At 50.3% G+C, this 14,905-nt stretch overlaps 1 protein-coding gene across 1 annotated transcript; it reads right to left on the reverse strand.

Annotated features, from left to right (window-relative positions):
• Window positions 1–505: 505 nt before the first annotated feature.
• On the reverse strand, window positions 506–8,691 carry PHF13 (PHD finger protein 13). The gene is made up of 4 exons (XM_029230928.1): window positions 8,112–8,691; window positions 5,629–5,730; window positions 3,660–4,194; window positions 506–3,211 (listed from the first exon to the last, which is right to left on the reverse strand). Exons 1-4 carry the CDS (start codon window positions 8,586–8,588, stop codon window positions 2,985–2,987), a joined length of 1,341 nt encoding a protein of 446 aa, XP_029086761.1. The 5' UTR covers window positions 8,589–8,691; the 3' UTR covers window positions 506–2,984.
• Window positions 8,692–14,905: the final 6,214 nt, after the last annotated feature.

A 14,905-nucleotide genomic window follows, 5' to 3' on the forward strand; every position in this document is an offset into this window, starting at 1 on the left:
GGGCCACTATTTTCAAGATTTTAAGAGGTGTTGATTCACACATTTTGGCAGCTCCAACGTCACAAGAGGAAGTACTAGCTGACCACTAGCTGGTACCAGATTAGTTAGGCAGACACAGCTGATTGACAGAACAGGCTCAGCCACTTGGGACCCCCAAATGTAAAGGGCAGAAGGAGCACCCGGGGCGGGGGGCGGGGGATATGCTAATCCCGCTTGCAGAACCTGAGGAGGCGGCAGCTTTTACAATGCAGGGTAACCACTCACTGGGATTTAAGCTAATGCACAATGGGATGAAGAAACTGTGAAAGCTATTCCTGTCATTCCTACTGCCGTTTGTTTCTGGAGAATTTACTAGAAAAGTATATTAAGGGCTGTGAGCATTTTCCATCCTGCTAAACCAAACTCAGACTCTGACTTCCCAAGTCTTCACTTCACTAATCATGGTTTGGGGGTGGTGATGAACAGTCTTTCAACAGAAACACCTGAAGCTAGACATGAACCTCAAAGTAGCAATATATTTATTTACAAAATATACAGTTTCACAGAAACAGCTTCGCTTTATACACATAAGCTTTATAATTACGCAGAACCATGTAAACGATGTTAAGTGTCTGGCCTGGCCAAAGCCAACGGGAGGGGCCTACTTTTGGGGTGACAACTTTCCCTCCCCCTACTCCATTAGCCTCCAACCAGGAGCCCCTAGACGGGCCGTATCTAATTTGCATAATGCTGATTGCAGCTGCCCAGCTCACTCTAACAGAAAAACCAAGGTGTCTTGACTTCTTAGACACCAGCCACAGGGGTAAACCTGTCAAAAGAACAAAAAGGAAATGAAGGAAACAGAAATGGAGATGAATATCAAATGCCTTCCAGAGGCGTCACCAGGAATTGAATCTTCTACGAGCAATACGGCAATTGCCAGGGTTGGCAGTTCCACTCTAAAATCACACCTATTCTTAAACACACTTTCAAAACTTTGCGGAGTTTTGTTTTTTTCTTTAAAGAGAGAAACACTTTGAAACTTTGGCTACTCTCATGGTGAAGACACGGGACAGGCAATGTCATGGGGCAGATCTTTGGCAAATTCCTCTCCAGCTTTTCCTGGACGTTTGCCCTAGTCAGAGCCAGACAGTTGTCTGAGGAGAAGGTTGTTTCTAAGCCACCTTCTTACTATTTTTCTCTACAGCAGAACTTCTCCCTTGGGGATCTACACAATAAAATGGGTTTCAGAAGCTATCTCTCTCTATTTTTGTGTTAATAGAAGCAACAGAATTAAAAATAAAACAAAAAGGCAGTTGGCTGGTCAACCATGAAAGATACTAGGACAAAATATAGGCTCTGATTAGCCAGTTACAGTTCAACCCCCCTGGTGCTTCAGTGTGAGAATGTGGACCAAGTTCACCTGGTGGCCCTGCACAAGGGGACCACGTGGAGAAGCCCCCAGCAGAGAGGCTGAGGGTCCATCTTTTTTTTTTCTTTTTTTTTTTCCTACTTCCTTTTTTTGAGAGTCCATCTAGATGTAAATAAATATGACTGACTCGGGCATCCTTCCCTTTTCACGCTTTATAAGAAACAATGTTTATGAAAACATACCCATCGATTTATAAAAAAACTTTTTTTTTTTAACAACAAAAAAAACATTTTTGAGAACAAGTATTTGAACTGCTAAAGAGCAATGTCAACTTCAGAGAAAGCTGAAGCCCTCCCTCTCCCTCGAGCCCCAGAACCACCAGTGTCCCGGACCACACTGCCCTCAAGCAAAGGCCTGCAGGGGCTCCAAACTCCCAGGCTTCTCCAGAGCTGGCCTGCACAGGGGTCTCCCCAGTCCAGCGTCCTAGTTTAGACCTAAGGAACTCTGCACAGTTCAGTGGTACATTCCTGGAGACCGATGTTACCGTATCACTCACTCACCACTTCAAACCAAAAGAAAGGCTTCAGAAGTCCTAACCTTGCCCCATGCAACCAACAGGCCAGCCTGTATGAGGGGCATACTAAGAAAAACCCATGGGAGAGGCCTTCCTCCCAATTTTCCCTTACCCCACTACGTAGAGGAACATGGTTCCCCAGTGACTGCCTAACTTTTAATGCTGCTACTAGAAAAAAGTGAGGGAGAGAGACAAGGAGAGAATCCGAGTGCCGTGCCCCCTCGCTTGAAAACAGCTTGCTGGGCACCCCCAAGGCCCTCAGAAGCCAACTGGAGAGAAAGGGAACCCAGGCAGAAGCATACCAATACTTTTGGCTATTTCGTGCAAAAAGACAGGTTTTTTTTACATCGTGCAAAACAGGAAACTGAGTTATGAACACGGGCCACCTTGACCGCTCCCCGAACCGACCCCCCTTTCCACAGAGAAGCAGCTGCATACTGTCCCTTTTAACAAACAGAAGGAAACCTGGGGGTCACTATCTAGCCCACCCCCAGGCTCCTCTCAGGGTGAGACCAGAGGACTCCAGCGGGCAGCCCCCAAGGCAGGGGAGAGGGCGGACCACCAAGGGAGGGGCAGCTTTGATGGTTGCTGTACAGACGCCTATGATAAAAGACTTACACTCGAGAAGAAGCTTACAGGTATGGCTGTTCATAAACAGGCCGGGGAAACTGAACATCTCCTCTCGCCAACACGGCGGAAGCAGGAGTAACAGCTAGCACTTGTTCCAATTGGCGGGAGTTTGTTAACAATGAGAGTAAGAATTCACAACTACCACGTACCCTCATCTTCAGCTGGACCAAACCCACTGCGCTTGGGTGTGTAGTCCACCTCCACTGCAGAGAATACAGCTCTAGCAGCAGCTTTGGCCAACGAGGATTTTATTCAGTCACTGGCTATGTACAGTTTATACCTTGGACAGCTGGTCCTTTCGCTTAGGCACCTGAATGGCAGGGGTCTGCCCGCACCAGAGCTGAGAGTTCTGTGCTCAACTAAGACCAGGGCCAGCAGGCCCATCGTCCCTTCCGATTCCTCGCCCACAGTCTGCTTGCTCTCCAGAAGTCAGTCCAGAAACAGCTTCCGGGAGCCCATTCGGGACCGGTTGGAACGGCGGATGTCAAACTTGGAGTCCCGGCACTTTTGGCAGACAAACACTTCCGGAACGTTGGACTTCCGGATTTTCGCACAGGACAGGTGAATCCAGGTATGGCACTCATTACACTCTATCATGGGGCGGCCAGCAAATGGCTTCATGCAGAAGCAGGTGACGAGGTCCCAGGAGTCGTCGTCTGAAAGGAGAGAACCACATAAGAGGAGGGAGAAAACTTCTCACAACCCTTCTCCGTCAGGAAAGCCGCTCTCCAATAGGACAGAGCAGCTGAGCTGCGGTGAAACCGATTTCAAGTTTCACTTAAAGGCGATACTTCCCTCTTAAAATGCAGCAAATGCACAAAAAGCGCACTGAAACACGTGGCACCAGGAATTACCTGCGAGGTGTTTACTTACGAGCTGCGTTATTTTTACATTTCGAGGTCTGTTCTGGAATCTCAGCTGTCCTCAGCTGCGATCACCCCTTCCTAAACATCTCGGCATCCACTTTCTTGCACCTTTTCCCCTGAAGGTGGTAGGGCACGCTCCACTGTCACACTCCAAGGAAGGGACCGCGCTGAGACCCCTCTTACCATCCCCTCGTCTGACCACCCGCCCGTGGCACGCCATCCCTCAGGGGCCACTCACCTGAATCCACCATGATGTCCTCATCGTTGCCAGTGCTGTCCTCATCCCGGAACACCACCTGCTTGCCCTGCCGGACGATAGTCCGTTTGCCTTCAGTCTTTATCTCTTTGACCTGATCCGGTGACACCGTGGCACAAGATCCACTGGAAGGAGTGTCGGAGTCCCAGCCCGAACAAGGGTCGCCAGGGGCCTGGGGGATATCCTGCAGGGTAGGGCTCGTGGGGGTCTCTGCATATGGGTCGGCAGCTTCCAGCTGCAGCAAACCCCCCATGTAGCCCTCCTTCCCGGGCACGTCACTGTCCCTTCGCTTCCTCTTCTTCTTCTTCTTCAGCTTGTCGGTCTTCTTTCTGTCCAGCAGGAAATTACTGGGCTTGGCTCTCTGCAGGAGGGTGGGCTGCAGGTGGCCAAAGCAGCGGTCAGAGACTGGCAAGGGCACGGTGGACGAGATGTCGCTGAAACCAGCCTCCCAGCCATCACTGTCAATGGTACCAGCAGTGCTATTAGCAGGGCTGGGGCTGCTCCTCAAAGGGAGTTCCTGAAAGGACAGAGACAAAGGTGGCGGGTTCTGATTATCCCAAACAGCCCCCAGCACCAAGAGCTGGCCCAGAGCAGAGCTCCCCAGGGCCCCCGGCCAGGTCGGGCTGCAAACGTGGGAGATGCACAAGCTGGAGCTTCCCAGCTCTCACCAGCATTATTCTTTAGGAACAGTGTCATTAGTTCTTTAGTGTGACCTTCCAGCTAGAACATGAACCCACAAGGAGGACCCTCCAGCCCTTGCTCAACCCTCCCCCCTGCCCGAGTCAGGAACTTAGTTGATACTCAATACGTATCTGTGAAAGGAGTGCTGAAGACACCCTCACATTCTTATCTTTCCTGATTGTACAATCTCCCCTCAATTTGTCCTCCCAAAGGATGTACTTTTTAAATTAAGTGAATGTAAAATAATTGTGAGGATTTTCTGACGTCTCAAAATATTGCAAAGTCAAAGTAGGTAATTACTGCCCCAAAGCAGTGAGTTCAACTCTATGGTTCCTTCAGATCAGTCAAGCACTTTTATTTGCAAATAGTGGCGACGTTCTGCATGGCACGATGCAAGCATTATCTACCTAGCTGGTGGCAGAAACAATAAGCCAGTGCTGGGTTTGGCCTCCCAGAAATACTGGATTCCTTTCTCTTTAGCCTTACATAATATGAACGAAGCCCCTGAAGTTTGCGTACCATGGCAGCGCTGGTCCACAGTTCTGCCCATTTCTCAGCAAGAAAAGAAAAATGCCTTCATTTACATGGGATTTTGGCCACGAGTTCCTGAAGATTCTGCAATGTGGTGTGCATAGCAACCGGGAAGCCACCCACCAGGTAGGGCAGGGTGGACTGGGCCTGACCATCTGATCAGCTTGAACCCCAGGCTCCACCACCGATTAGCCTGTGACCCAGGATAAGGAGTTCCCTCTCTGTGCCCCAGTGTCCTCATCTTTAAAATGGAGACACAAAAAAAAAAAAAATGGAGATACATAGGGAATTCCCTGGCGGTCCAGTGGTTAGCACTCGGCACTTTCATTGCCGGGGCCCGGGTTCGATCCTGGGTCGGGGGAACTATGATCCCGCAAGCCACACAGCGCAGTGCAGCCAAAATAAACAAACAACAAATAAAATAAAACGGAGATAAATAATAGCTCCTACCGCGTATCACTGTAACGGCCAAAAACGAGCGCCTGGCCATAGTAAGCCCCTGATAAGTATGGGCCGTTAAGAGCAGGCAGATATCAAAAACATTATTTGTAAGCAAACTTTGAAAGTTTATCAAACTGTTTCGAGACAAGCCTGCACCACTTCCCAGGCTGGTCCAACTTTGTAAGATAGATTTCTGCCTATTGACTCAAGTTGTCCCAGGGAACCCCTTCCAGAGCCACCACCTTGTCAAACACTCTGGTTTTGCTGCCGGCAAGAAGTCAAAAGTGCTGAAAATTACCTCCTTTGGATAAGGGATGTAGCCTGCATAGGCCAAGACAAAGGTGCAGAACTTGTTGAAATCCTCCACGGTCCTGCGCCTCTTGGAACTGGGGGAGTACTCCTGTTAACAAGCGAGGAAAGGGAGGGCGTTTGAAAGCAGACACGTACAGGTGGGGTCGCAGAAACAAAACTAGTTAAGCTGGGGCTTTTAGGAGCTGCCAGTCACAAACACACTCTAGATTTACAGACACTCTAGAACAACATAAGGGAAGTTTGGGTCAAGAAATAACACTGTTTTCAGAAGTTGAAAGAGGGGGTATTATGATGTTATGCCAAGAATACTGGGAAACTGGTTAGGAGATAAAAGCTTGCACAAAAGTCTATTTCTTAGCAGTCATGTGGCTTTTTTTTTGACATTATCTGTTAGTTTCTACAGGCCTATCAAGAGCCTTTTTTGCCACAAATTTTCCACTTTGAAAATAAGCTCCTGCTGCAGCTGTAACTAAAGTCTTTTAAGTGACTTCAAAAGTCAACTACTCCGTAACATTCAGAACTCAGACATGGGACCCTGGACCTGAATCTCGCCTGACCCCTCCCCAGCCAGGGCTGCGGGAGGACCCCTTCCTCCTACCAGGCTCTCTCCTCCAGACAACACTTCCCCGGATGGTCCCCCTCCACTGCTTCAACATCCGGGGGCCAGGCACCCAAATAAATATTCCCCAACTCAGAGAATAAACCAGAAACAATCCTGCTACTACCATTTGCACGCTAAAGATGAAATACTAGAAGTTTTGGCTTGTGTGTCCCATCCCCATTCAATCAAGAAACGCCCTCGACAAGAACAGATTTCCTCCAGAGGAAGAGAGGAGCTCCAGAAGAAAAAGCTCTTATTTGCTCCTAAGCAAAGCAACTGTGTTTCACTTAGGTTCATTCGACTAGCGCACTTAGATTTTCTGCAAGCATTTCATCACCCACCCCAAGCCCATCCTTAGGAGCTCGGCTAACACCTCCAGAGCCTAAGGGCCCGCTCCACGGTAGAGTGAAAGTGGGGGAGGAAATGAGGCGGTGGGCTCCTGGACCCGCCCCAGCCCAGCGCGCCCGGAAAACTGCGCGGCCCAGGCCTGCCACCCGCAGGTCTCCTTCCAAGGGCTACACTTCTTTTGATTTTCTCAACTCGGTGCTAGCAAACCACTTCTGACCCCACCCCTCGGCCGCCGGGACCCTGAGGGCCGCGCAGGTCAGCGGAGCGCCGAAGTCCGCGCGGTGCCCAGCCCTTCCTGCGAGGGGGAGAGCCTGCCCCCTCCCCGGGAAGAACTGACCGCCCTCTCTCCGGCCGGGTGGAAGGGCCGCGGCCCTCAAACTCTCGGGGAGAAGTTTTATTTCGGCGGGGAACGTGCAGAAGTGGGTCAGCAGCCGGGACGGACGCAGAGTGGGAGGCGGCGGGGGCCTCGGGCCCGGGGCGGGGAAGCCGCGCCGCCCCTTACCGCGCCCGCCGCCCTGGCCCCGCCGCCTGTAGGAAAAGCAGATGGCGGTGCGGCCCCCTCCCCGCCCTCCCGCGGAAGCCGCCCCCCGCCGACACTCGGCCCCGGAAGGTGCGGGGCCCATCCCGCGGGGGAGGGGGCGCGAGTAGCCGGGCACGATTCGGGCTCCGGTACTGGCAGGCCCCACGAGCCCCCGAGGCGGCAGCGCGGCGGACGAGCCCGACCGGCGCCGCCTCCCCTCCCCCACCCGCCCGCGGCCAGACCCGCACCCCGGACTCGGCGGGCCTCGGAAGGGGGAAGGGGAGGGGACCGCGGCGGGGCGGGGGTCGGCCGGGAGAACCGAGGGCCGATCCCCGGAAGGAGGGGGAGCTGGGGCGGGGCGAGTCAAGCTCGGGGGAGAGGGCCCCGGAGGGGGGCTCGAGCGTGCCCGGGGTGGGAGCAAGGCTCGGGCCGCCGCGGGGGTGGGGACCCCGAAGGACTAGCCTCCCCCACCCCAGCCGGAGGGGGCGGGGGCCGAGCGGGAATTAGGGGGCGGGGCGCGGGCCACTGGGCCCGGGGGATTAGGGGAGAAGGCGGGGGCGCGCGGAACGGAGTCCCCGTCCGAGGGGGCCGCGAGCCCCTCCGGGAGGGGGTGGGGGATTCCTCCGAGAAGCGGAAGCGCGGGGCGGAGGCAGCTCGGACTGACTCCCCGGGGGCGGGGAAAGGGTACGCCAGGCCGGCGGGGAGGGGCCGGGGGCGCAGACAGGTCCCCGGGCTACGCGAGGCCGGGAGGGGTGGTCGCGGCAACCTGAGGGAAGCGGCGCCGGGAGAACGCGGACACCCGCGGAAGGGACACCAAGGAGAGGGCGGGCGGGGAAGACCGGGCGCGGGCCCGAGTGGGGGGCGGGGTTGGGCACCCGGGGGGCGACGAAGGATAGCTGGGGGAGGGGAGGGCGGCGCTCGGCCGGCGGGGGTCCGGCTCCGGGAGCATAGGATCGGGGTGGAGGCGGTTAGGGGCTATCGGGACGCAGCTCTCACTCACCTCCGGGTGGAAAGCGGCGGCGCAGGAGTCGGAGTCCATGTTCAGGGTGGGGGGCGGCGACAGCGGGAGTGCTGGGGCCGAGCTGCGGGCGCCGGGCCGCGGGGCCGCTCGGGGCCGGGGGCTCCGGCGGCCGCGTAGGGCGAGGGCGGACTCGGGAGGGGTCGCCCCGACTGGAGATGATGAGGGGCTCGGTGTGTCGCGTCCCGGGCACTGTACTCTCTGGCCGGCGGCTCCACAGCCGAGCTGAGTTGTCGATGCAGCTCCCGCGACCAGCGCGACTGGAGAGGCGGGAGAGTCGATGCGGAGGGGGCGGCGGCGGCGAGCGGGAACCCGACCGGCTCCCCGACCTGACGCCCAGTTCGGCTCGTGTCTCCGGAGGGAGGGCGGGAGAGCCGCGAGGGCTGTCGGGAAATGTAGTCTGGGGGTGACGTGAAACCGACGGTGAGGGGGCGTGGCGCGGGAGCGGGAGCAGGGCATTGTGGGAGTCGTAGTTCCCCGTTCCGCGGCTGAGGCGCACAAAGGTCCCCTCGAGGACTCCAACCCCCAGGGAGCCCCGCGGCGGCTGCCCGGTCTACGGAGGCGGTGGCTCCGGGACCTGAGACCTCCGGAGCGGGGGAGGTGCGGGGGCTCGGGCCGGATCGGCGATGGGGGAGGGGCGGCGCGAGCGGTAGCGCCTCGGTCTCCGCGGGGGCGGGGGAGGTCAGGGGTCGCCCCGGCGAATGGGGGAGGGGCTGACGGCCTTGGTAGCGACGGGCGGCGGCGGCTGGCGCCTCGTCTTTCGCCTTCGGGATTTGAGGTCTGTGCCCCTTTGTGGGGCTGGGGTCCCCACGGCCCATGCCGGGGCGCTGGGCGCTGACGTCGCAGCCGCCCCACGGCTGAATCCCCGCGCCCTGGACCGGGCGGAGCGAACTTGTTTTCGCGGCTGTGGCTTTTCTGGCCGGCTCCTCCTTGCCCTGGGGGTCCGGGACGGCGGTCCGAGACCAGGCGGGGTGGGACCGCCCTAGTGTCCCCAGTAGGAAACACTGCGAGGTGTCGGGTTACCACCGCATTTTTAAAAACTACACCAGTGTTGCTGGTGTTTGAGAAGATGTTTGCTTTAAATACGTTTTTCCCCTCTTCGCCTGACCTTGAGACCACTCCTGTTTTCTCACTTTGCCTTGAATTATTTCCTGAATATATTCCTCACAGGATTACAACAGTGGGTGAGGCGAAAACCTGATCGAGATATTTGGTGTTGACATTGACTTTGTTTACTGATGTTTAACTGAGGAGTTGTCAGTGTTTAAATGCTGCGCCGCAGAGTATTTTACAACTTTATATGTTGAAGGTTGATTGACTCTGAACACTTAGTTGAAAATTAACTGCTCTGATAAACTTCCCATGCGGAGGCCTCACGTACTTAAATTATTTTTAATAACCATTTGAAAGGAAAAAAATTCTGTATACGAAATACAGATGATTCAATCACATATTTGGTAGCTTCGAAGACAAAGAAACTGTTAAAGAGGAGTGACATAAAATTTTAAATTCAAATCAGAAAAGTGACTCCTCTGCATATACATCGGAGCGATGACCGGAAGAACCCCTAAAAGATGAGATTCTTTCCGAGGTAGTGAGTGCTACATTGGTTGGCTCTTGCTATTTCGGCGGTTAAGATAATTCTGATGGAAACACTTAGTGGTTAAGAGACTGACTTATCTTAGAAATACTTCTCTAAGCCTCAATTACCTTAGCTATAAAATGTGTAACTTGCCTCAATAAGTAGTAGTTTACTTTTATGACTGTTGCCACTTTCTTCAAAATATTATTTTAGCAAGATCTTCAAAGATTGGAGGGCTCCCCAGAGGTGACAGCAAATTGAGGTGCTTTACAAAGCTGGTAAGATAAAAACAGACATTGGATTTAGCCTGTGGAAACATCATTAACATCTTCTTGCAGACTTGTCACATTCAGATGCTTTAGCCAGATTTGGAATGTTATCTGATCGGTGAGGCCAGAGCAAATGTCCTGAGGTAAGCCAGTGCTGCCCAGGGTCAGACTCACCCAGGGCAACTTGTTTTGCCTGAATACCGAAAGGGCCAAGAAGGACATTATCCTATTTGTAGTTTAAAGGTGTAAATACCAAAAAAACAATAATTATTGGAGGCAAAGTCCAAATGAATAAAGAGGAATTTTTTTAAATTGATCATTATTCCCTCTGGTATAATTTTGCACGTAGTAAACATTAAATTCCCCCACCCACCCACCCAATTAAGAAACTGAAATAAAGAACTTGTTCATAGTCATAATGGGCTTGATGACAAAACAGCCTAGAATTCAGGGACCTATATTGGACCACTCAGTCACACTAAGAAAATACCAAACTTGGATTCTGTCATGTGACAGTGATAACTCTCGCTCAGAATAGGTATCCAATAGCTATTTCTTGAATAAGTTCTTAGTACACAGAGGCGACCAGTCCACCCCGTGTACTCTGCTGGTCTCCCTGCCTGCCACTCAGGTGAAATAGAAAACTTCACGGAGGAAGCCCTTTGTCTCTCCTTCCTCTGATTTCCCTTAGAAATTTGGCCCTTTGGTTTAGATGTTAATATCTATCATCCCTTCCCTAGCCTGAGAAAGGACTGTAACACCAATAATTGACCCAAATTCAATAGCATAATATGTAGCTGTGGGGATAATAAAGCTAGTTTTCTCTGTATGACAGGCTTAGGTTTTTTCAACATATTTAGTTTATTTCTCAGGTATACTGTACCACTCCTGGGCTCCAGGGGGCAAATCTAGAATCCCAAGACCGATACAAGAGCATTAGGCACAGTAGCCAGATCCTTGTTTCCTGCTTTAAAAAGCAAAAAACAAAAAACACCTGCTGGGCTTCCCTGGTGGCGCAGTGGTTGAGAGTCCGCCTGCCGATGCAGGGGACACGGGTTCGTGCCCCGGTCCGGGAAGATCCCACATGCCGCGGAGCGGCTGGGCCCGTGAGCCATGGCCGCTGAGCCTGCGCGTCCGGAGCCTGTGCTCCACAACGGGAGAGGCTACAACAGTGAGAGACCCGCGTACCGCAAAAAAAAAATTTAAAAAAAATTAAAAAAATCCACCTGCTGCTGAATGCTAACTGTCAGATGATTATAGTTCCTCAGGAAAGAGAAAGACAAAAGCCAACATTAGCACAGGTCATGACAAGTTTCAAAATACTAAGAATGGTTTTCCAGTAAGTAGCTGGAGAATGCAGTTCTTTTAATTGGGTTACCAAATACAGTTTCACCTTCCTAAATCTCACCAGCTACACTGCAGTCACTTGGGGAAAATTCAGGAATGCCTTCTGCCTCCGTTTTAACTCTCTGTGCTTGAGTGTAGTTATAAACGTAACCAAAGGTTTACTTCTCCTGGAATTATTTTTTGGTGCTTCAGCTTTTTGTTCGGCTTAATAGGATATTCTTCTGGATTTTTCCTATCTTCAGTTTTCTGCCTTTCTCACTCCCATTTCCAGGAGAGGAAAATAAGTGAAAATTCCTCAAAACTGTATTGTTTTCAATTTTTAGTACCTTGACTGCTGTATGAATATACGTATGTGTGAATAAAAAAAAATTTTTAATAGAAAATAACAAAAAAAAGAATATATGTGTGAATAATTTTAAATCATTAATAAATTTCTAAACTAAGTATTGTCAGCTTTTCATATAGTGAGGAAAATTACCTGTGCATAGAAGAGTCAAATGAATTTCTCGTGTTATGGTTTATACAGGTAAGATATAAAGATTAATAGCTAAACCTATGCGCCAAACTATTTAAATGTGTTTACTTGCAGTATATCATTTACATATAATAATGCACTTAATAGAGAATACTGTAACATTCCTTAAAGGAAGAAGTTTATATGTAGTAAGCGCATTACAAACCACACCTTAGGCAGCCCAGAATCAGAAAAAATCAGTGTGTAATATGAAAAAGATGCAATCTCTTTTTGACTCTATAAATGCTATGGTATGTGTTCCTATATGCTCTCAGAGAAAGGAAAAAGGATGTAACAGCAGCTTTTAAAATTATCTCAGTTACCTCTTGTCCTGTCTGCCTAAAATCAGAATTCAAATATCAAAATTAAGTAGTTTTCATTTTTTTAATGAAACAGTACCATTATTTGTTAATTCACGTTGTATTACATTATCATAAAGTTACTTAGACAAAGACCATTTTCATGATTTTAGAAGAGGTACACTTCTAAAACTCTCATGGCTCAAGTTTAGTCTTTAAATCCATTTTCTCACAAACTATTGCTTGTTGGCCAGAGTTAACACCTTCCCCACCAAACAGTGGTGTTTCCACCATGCCAGGGTGTTGGATGATATTTGAGAAGTTTAAATCCCCTTAGTTAATACAGTTTGCTGACTGTATCCATCACATTGTCATACCGCAGTGAATGAATTTCACACATTCCCATTTTGAACACATGAGATTAATGAGCAAAAAAAAAAAAAGGGAACTAAATAGCATGCTTGGGTTAGCAGGTTATTCAGAATTCCAAACACAGCTGGTAAGTCTAAATCTGTTCCTTTCTTTTCTAATCACATTCCTTTATTGACTTAGATATATACACATGGCTTCAAATAATCTGTTAGGTCTGGGCTATTAATAATATACATTTTTTCCTCAAGAACTGAACTTTTAATTTTATTTTGAACTTTAATATTTCTTTAGTACACAGGGTATATATGTTTAGTACAGAAAGACAGAAAATGCAGGCAAGGAAAAACAACAAAACAAACCTAGCCACCTAGAGAAAATGTTACCTTCACAGTTTTTTGGTAGGCATACGAACACATATAACAAATGGGGCACGGGTTTGATCCCTGGTCAGGAAACTAAGATCCCGCATGCTAAGATCCTGCATGCACCGCGTGGCCAAAATAAAAATAAATTAATTAATTAACAAATGGGGTCATACTATGGGTAATCAGATTGTTTGCTGGACATTATAACATGAACATCTTTCCATTTCAATCAATATTGCATCATTATTCTTCAGAGTAAGGCTGAAACATGAGTTAAATAACCCCCTGTTGTTAGGAATACATAAAACTGGACTCGGTTCTTAACTATAGAAACATTTAAAAGATTTGATTTAAAAGATTTGATTTATACCAGGTGGATGAGTTCTGACCCAGAGGGACTGTAGTACTTTTCCCTACAAACATCCCACTTCCTGGCTACTTAGACTTTCTTGTCACAAAGCCTGAGCAAGTAAGCTTATTGGCCGGGCTCCTGGGCCCAGGAATGCCGCTGCTGCCGTTAATAGCTGTGTGAACAGTCCATCTATGGGCAACAGGCAGCCCGCCTGGGTACCTGAATGCTTTCTGACTTAGGCCTGTGCTTCCCATACTGACATTTAGACTAGGTACCTTCTCACGGCAAGATGATGAGAGATTCACAAGTAGAAGAGAAAGCCTACAGTTTGCGTGTCAGAGATGGAATAAAACCAAGATGTCTTCTCCAAAGGCTGTGCCGACTGAGCTGGAACCAAGAAATGACAGCAACTCCTGGTGTGCCTGGCCTGCCCTGGGACACACGTGGGCGGAATGAGGCTGCTGTCTGGAATGTCTTTGCCAAGCCCACGGGGCATGGGGGTTGCTATCCAATAACAGAAACTCAGGTTTCATCTGCAACACAAGAAGTGGAATAAAGGTCTTTTCTTTCTTTTTTTTTTTTAGAGAGTTAGAATATAACTTTATTTTTATCATTACAAACAATACATTTAAGGGTCTTTTCTAAAACTGAGCAAAGCATACATTAAAGAAAAAAATGGCTTTCAAGTGAGGGAACTTTTTCATGGGGTTTCAGTGAAAACACAGTCCTGGCATTGTATCTATTGGAACCGAAGTAAGGAAGATTTCTTTCTTCACAGTCACCCCACACGTGACTGTGACATCTCTGAACAGCCACATCCCCTGGTTTTTAAGGCAGTCCCCTGTCTGACCTTGAGCTGAGGGCCCTGACCCCCAGGTACCTAGTGCCCCTCTCACGGAATAGGAAAAACTATTTTTTCCCTGGAATTATTTTCTGATGCTTCAGCTTTTTGTTCAGCTTAATAGTATATTCTTACGAATTCTCATGGATTTCTCCTACCCTGATTTCTGCCTTTCCCACTTCCATTTCCAGGAGAGGAAGGGCGAGGAGGCCAGGATGACCCCTTCACAGGGTAGCTCAGGAGCCTGAAAGAGTCTCTATGACTCGGAAACTAAAATTGCGCCTTCTGCGCTGACGAAAGTTAACGACCGCGTTAGTCAAGTTTGAAACTCCTGCAGGAACACAGTGGAGCAGATTCCTGGCATCTGGCCCCGTGTCCCTTACGGATGCGCCAAGAAAAGAAGTCACCTAAAAAACTTATAATTGTTCCTGCTCTGTTCCTGAATTGTAAAAAAAAAAAGAAAAAAGAAAAGAAAGAAATTCTGTCGTTTGAAACCTGTCCCGAGATAGGGTTAACTAGCAACCCTTGGAACTAGTGGAATTCAAAAAAAAAAAAAAAAGCCATTGTACCGAGTCGCCCGGGAGCAGTTGGGAAGTCTGGCGCGAAAGGGGTGGCTTCCTCCGCCACCACCGGGTTTTGTTCAGCAGCCGGGCCCGAGTGGGTGGTGGGCAGGCCCTGGAGGCCCCCGATCCCAGCGCACGGCAGGGCCGCCCCTCGGAGAGGACTCTTGTCACCCGGTGTCCCCGTCTCGGGCGTCGGCGGGAGGCCGCAGGAAGCCCCGGAAGGGCGGAGAGAGGGAACGGGCGCGGGCGGCGGTGACTCAGCCTGGAGCGCG

The sequence above is a fragment of the Monodon monoceros genome, unplaced genomic scaffold, assembly GCF_005190385.1.
Source record: "Monodon monoceros isolate NGI ecotype Baffin Bay Population unplaced genomic scaffold, NGI_Narwhal_1 Super_Scaffold_18, whole genome shotgun sequence".
NCBI lineage: Eukaryota > Metazoa > Chordata > Mammalia > Artiodactyla > Monodontidae > Monodon > Monodon monoceros.

Excerpts from the sequence above, each read along its gene's own strand:
- PHF13 (XM_029230928.1), bottom strand. The coding sequence starts at position 8,588 with ATGCCCTGCTCCCGCTCCCGCGCCACGCCCCCTCACCGTCGGTTTCAC. Across the intron at positions 5,731-8,111 it reads CCGCCGCTTTCCACCCGGAG|GAGTACTCCCCCAGTTCCAA; the intron begins GTGAGTGAGAGC and ends GCTTGTTAACAG. Across the intron at positions 3,212-3,659 it reads GGACATCATGGTGGATTCAG|ACGACGACTCCTGGGACCTC; the intron begins GTGAGTGGCCCC and ends CTCTCCTTTCAG.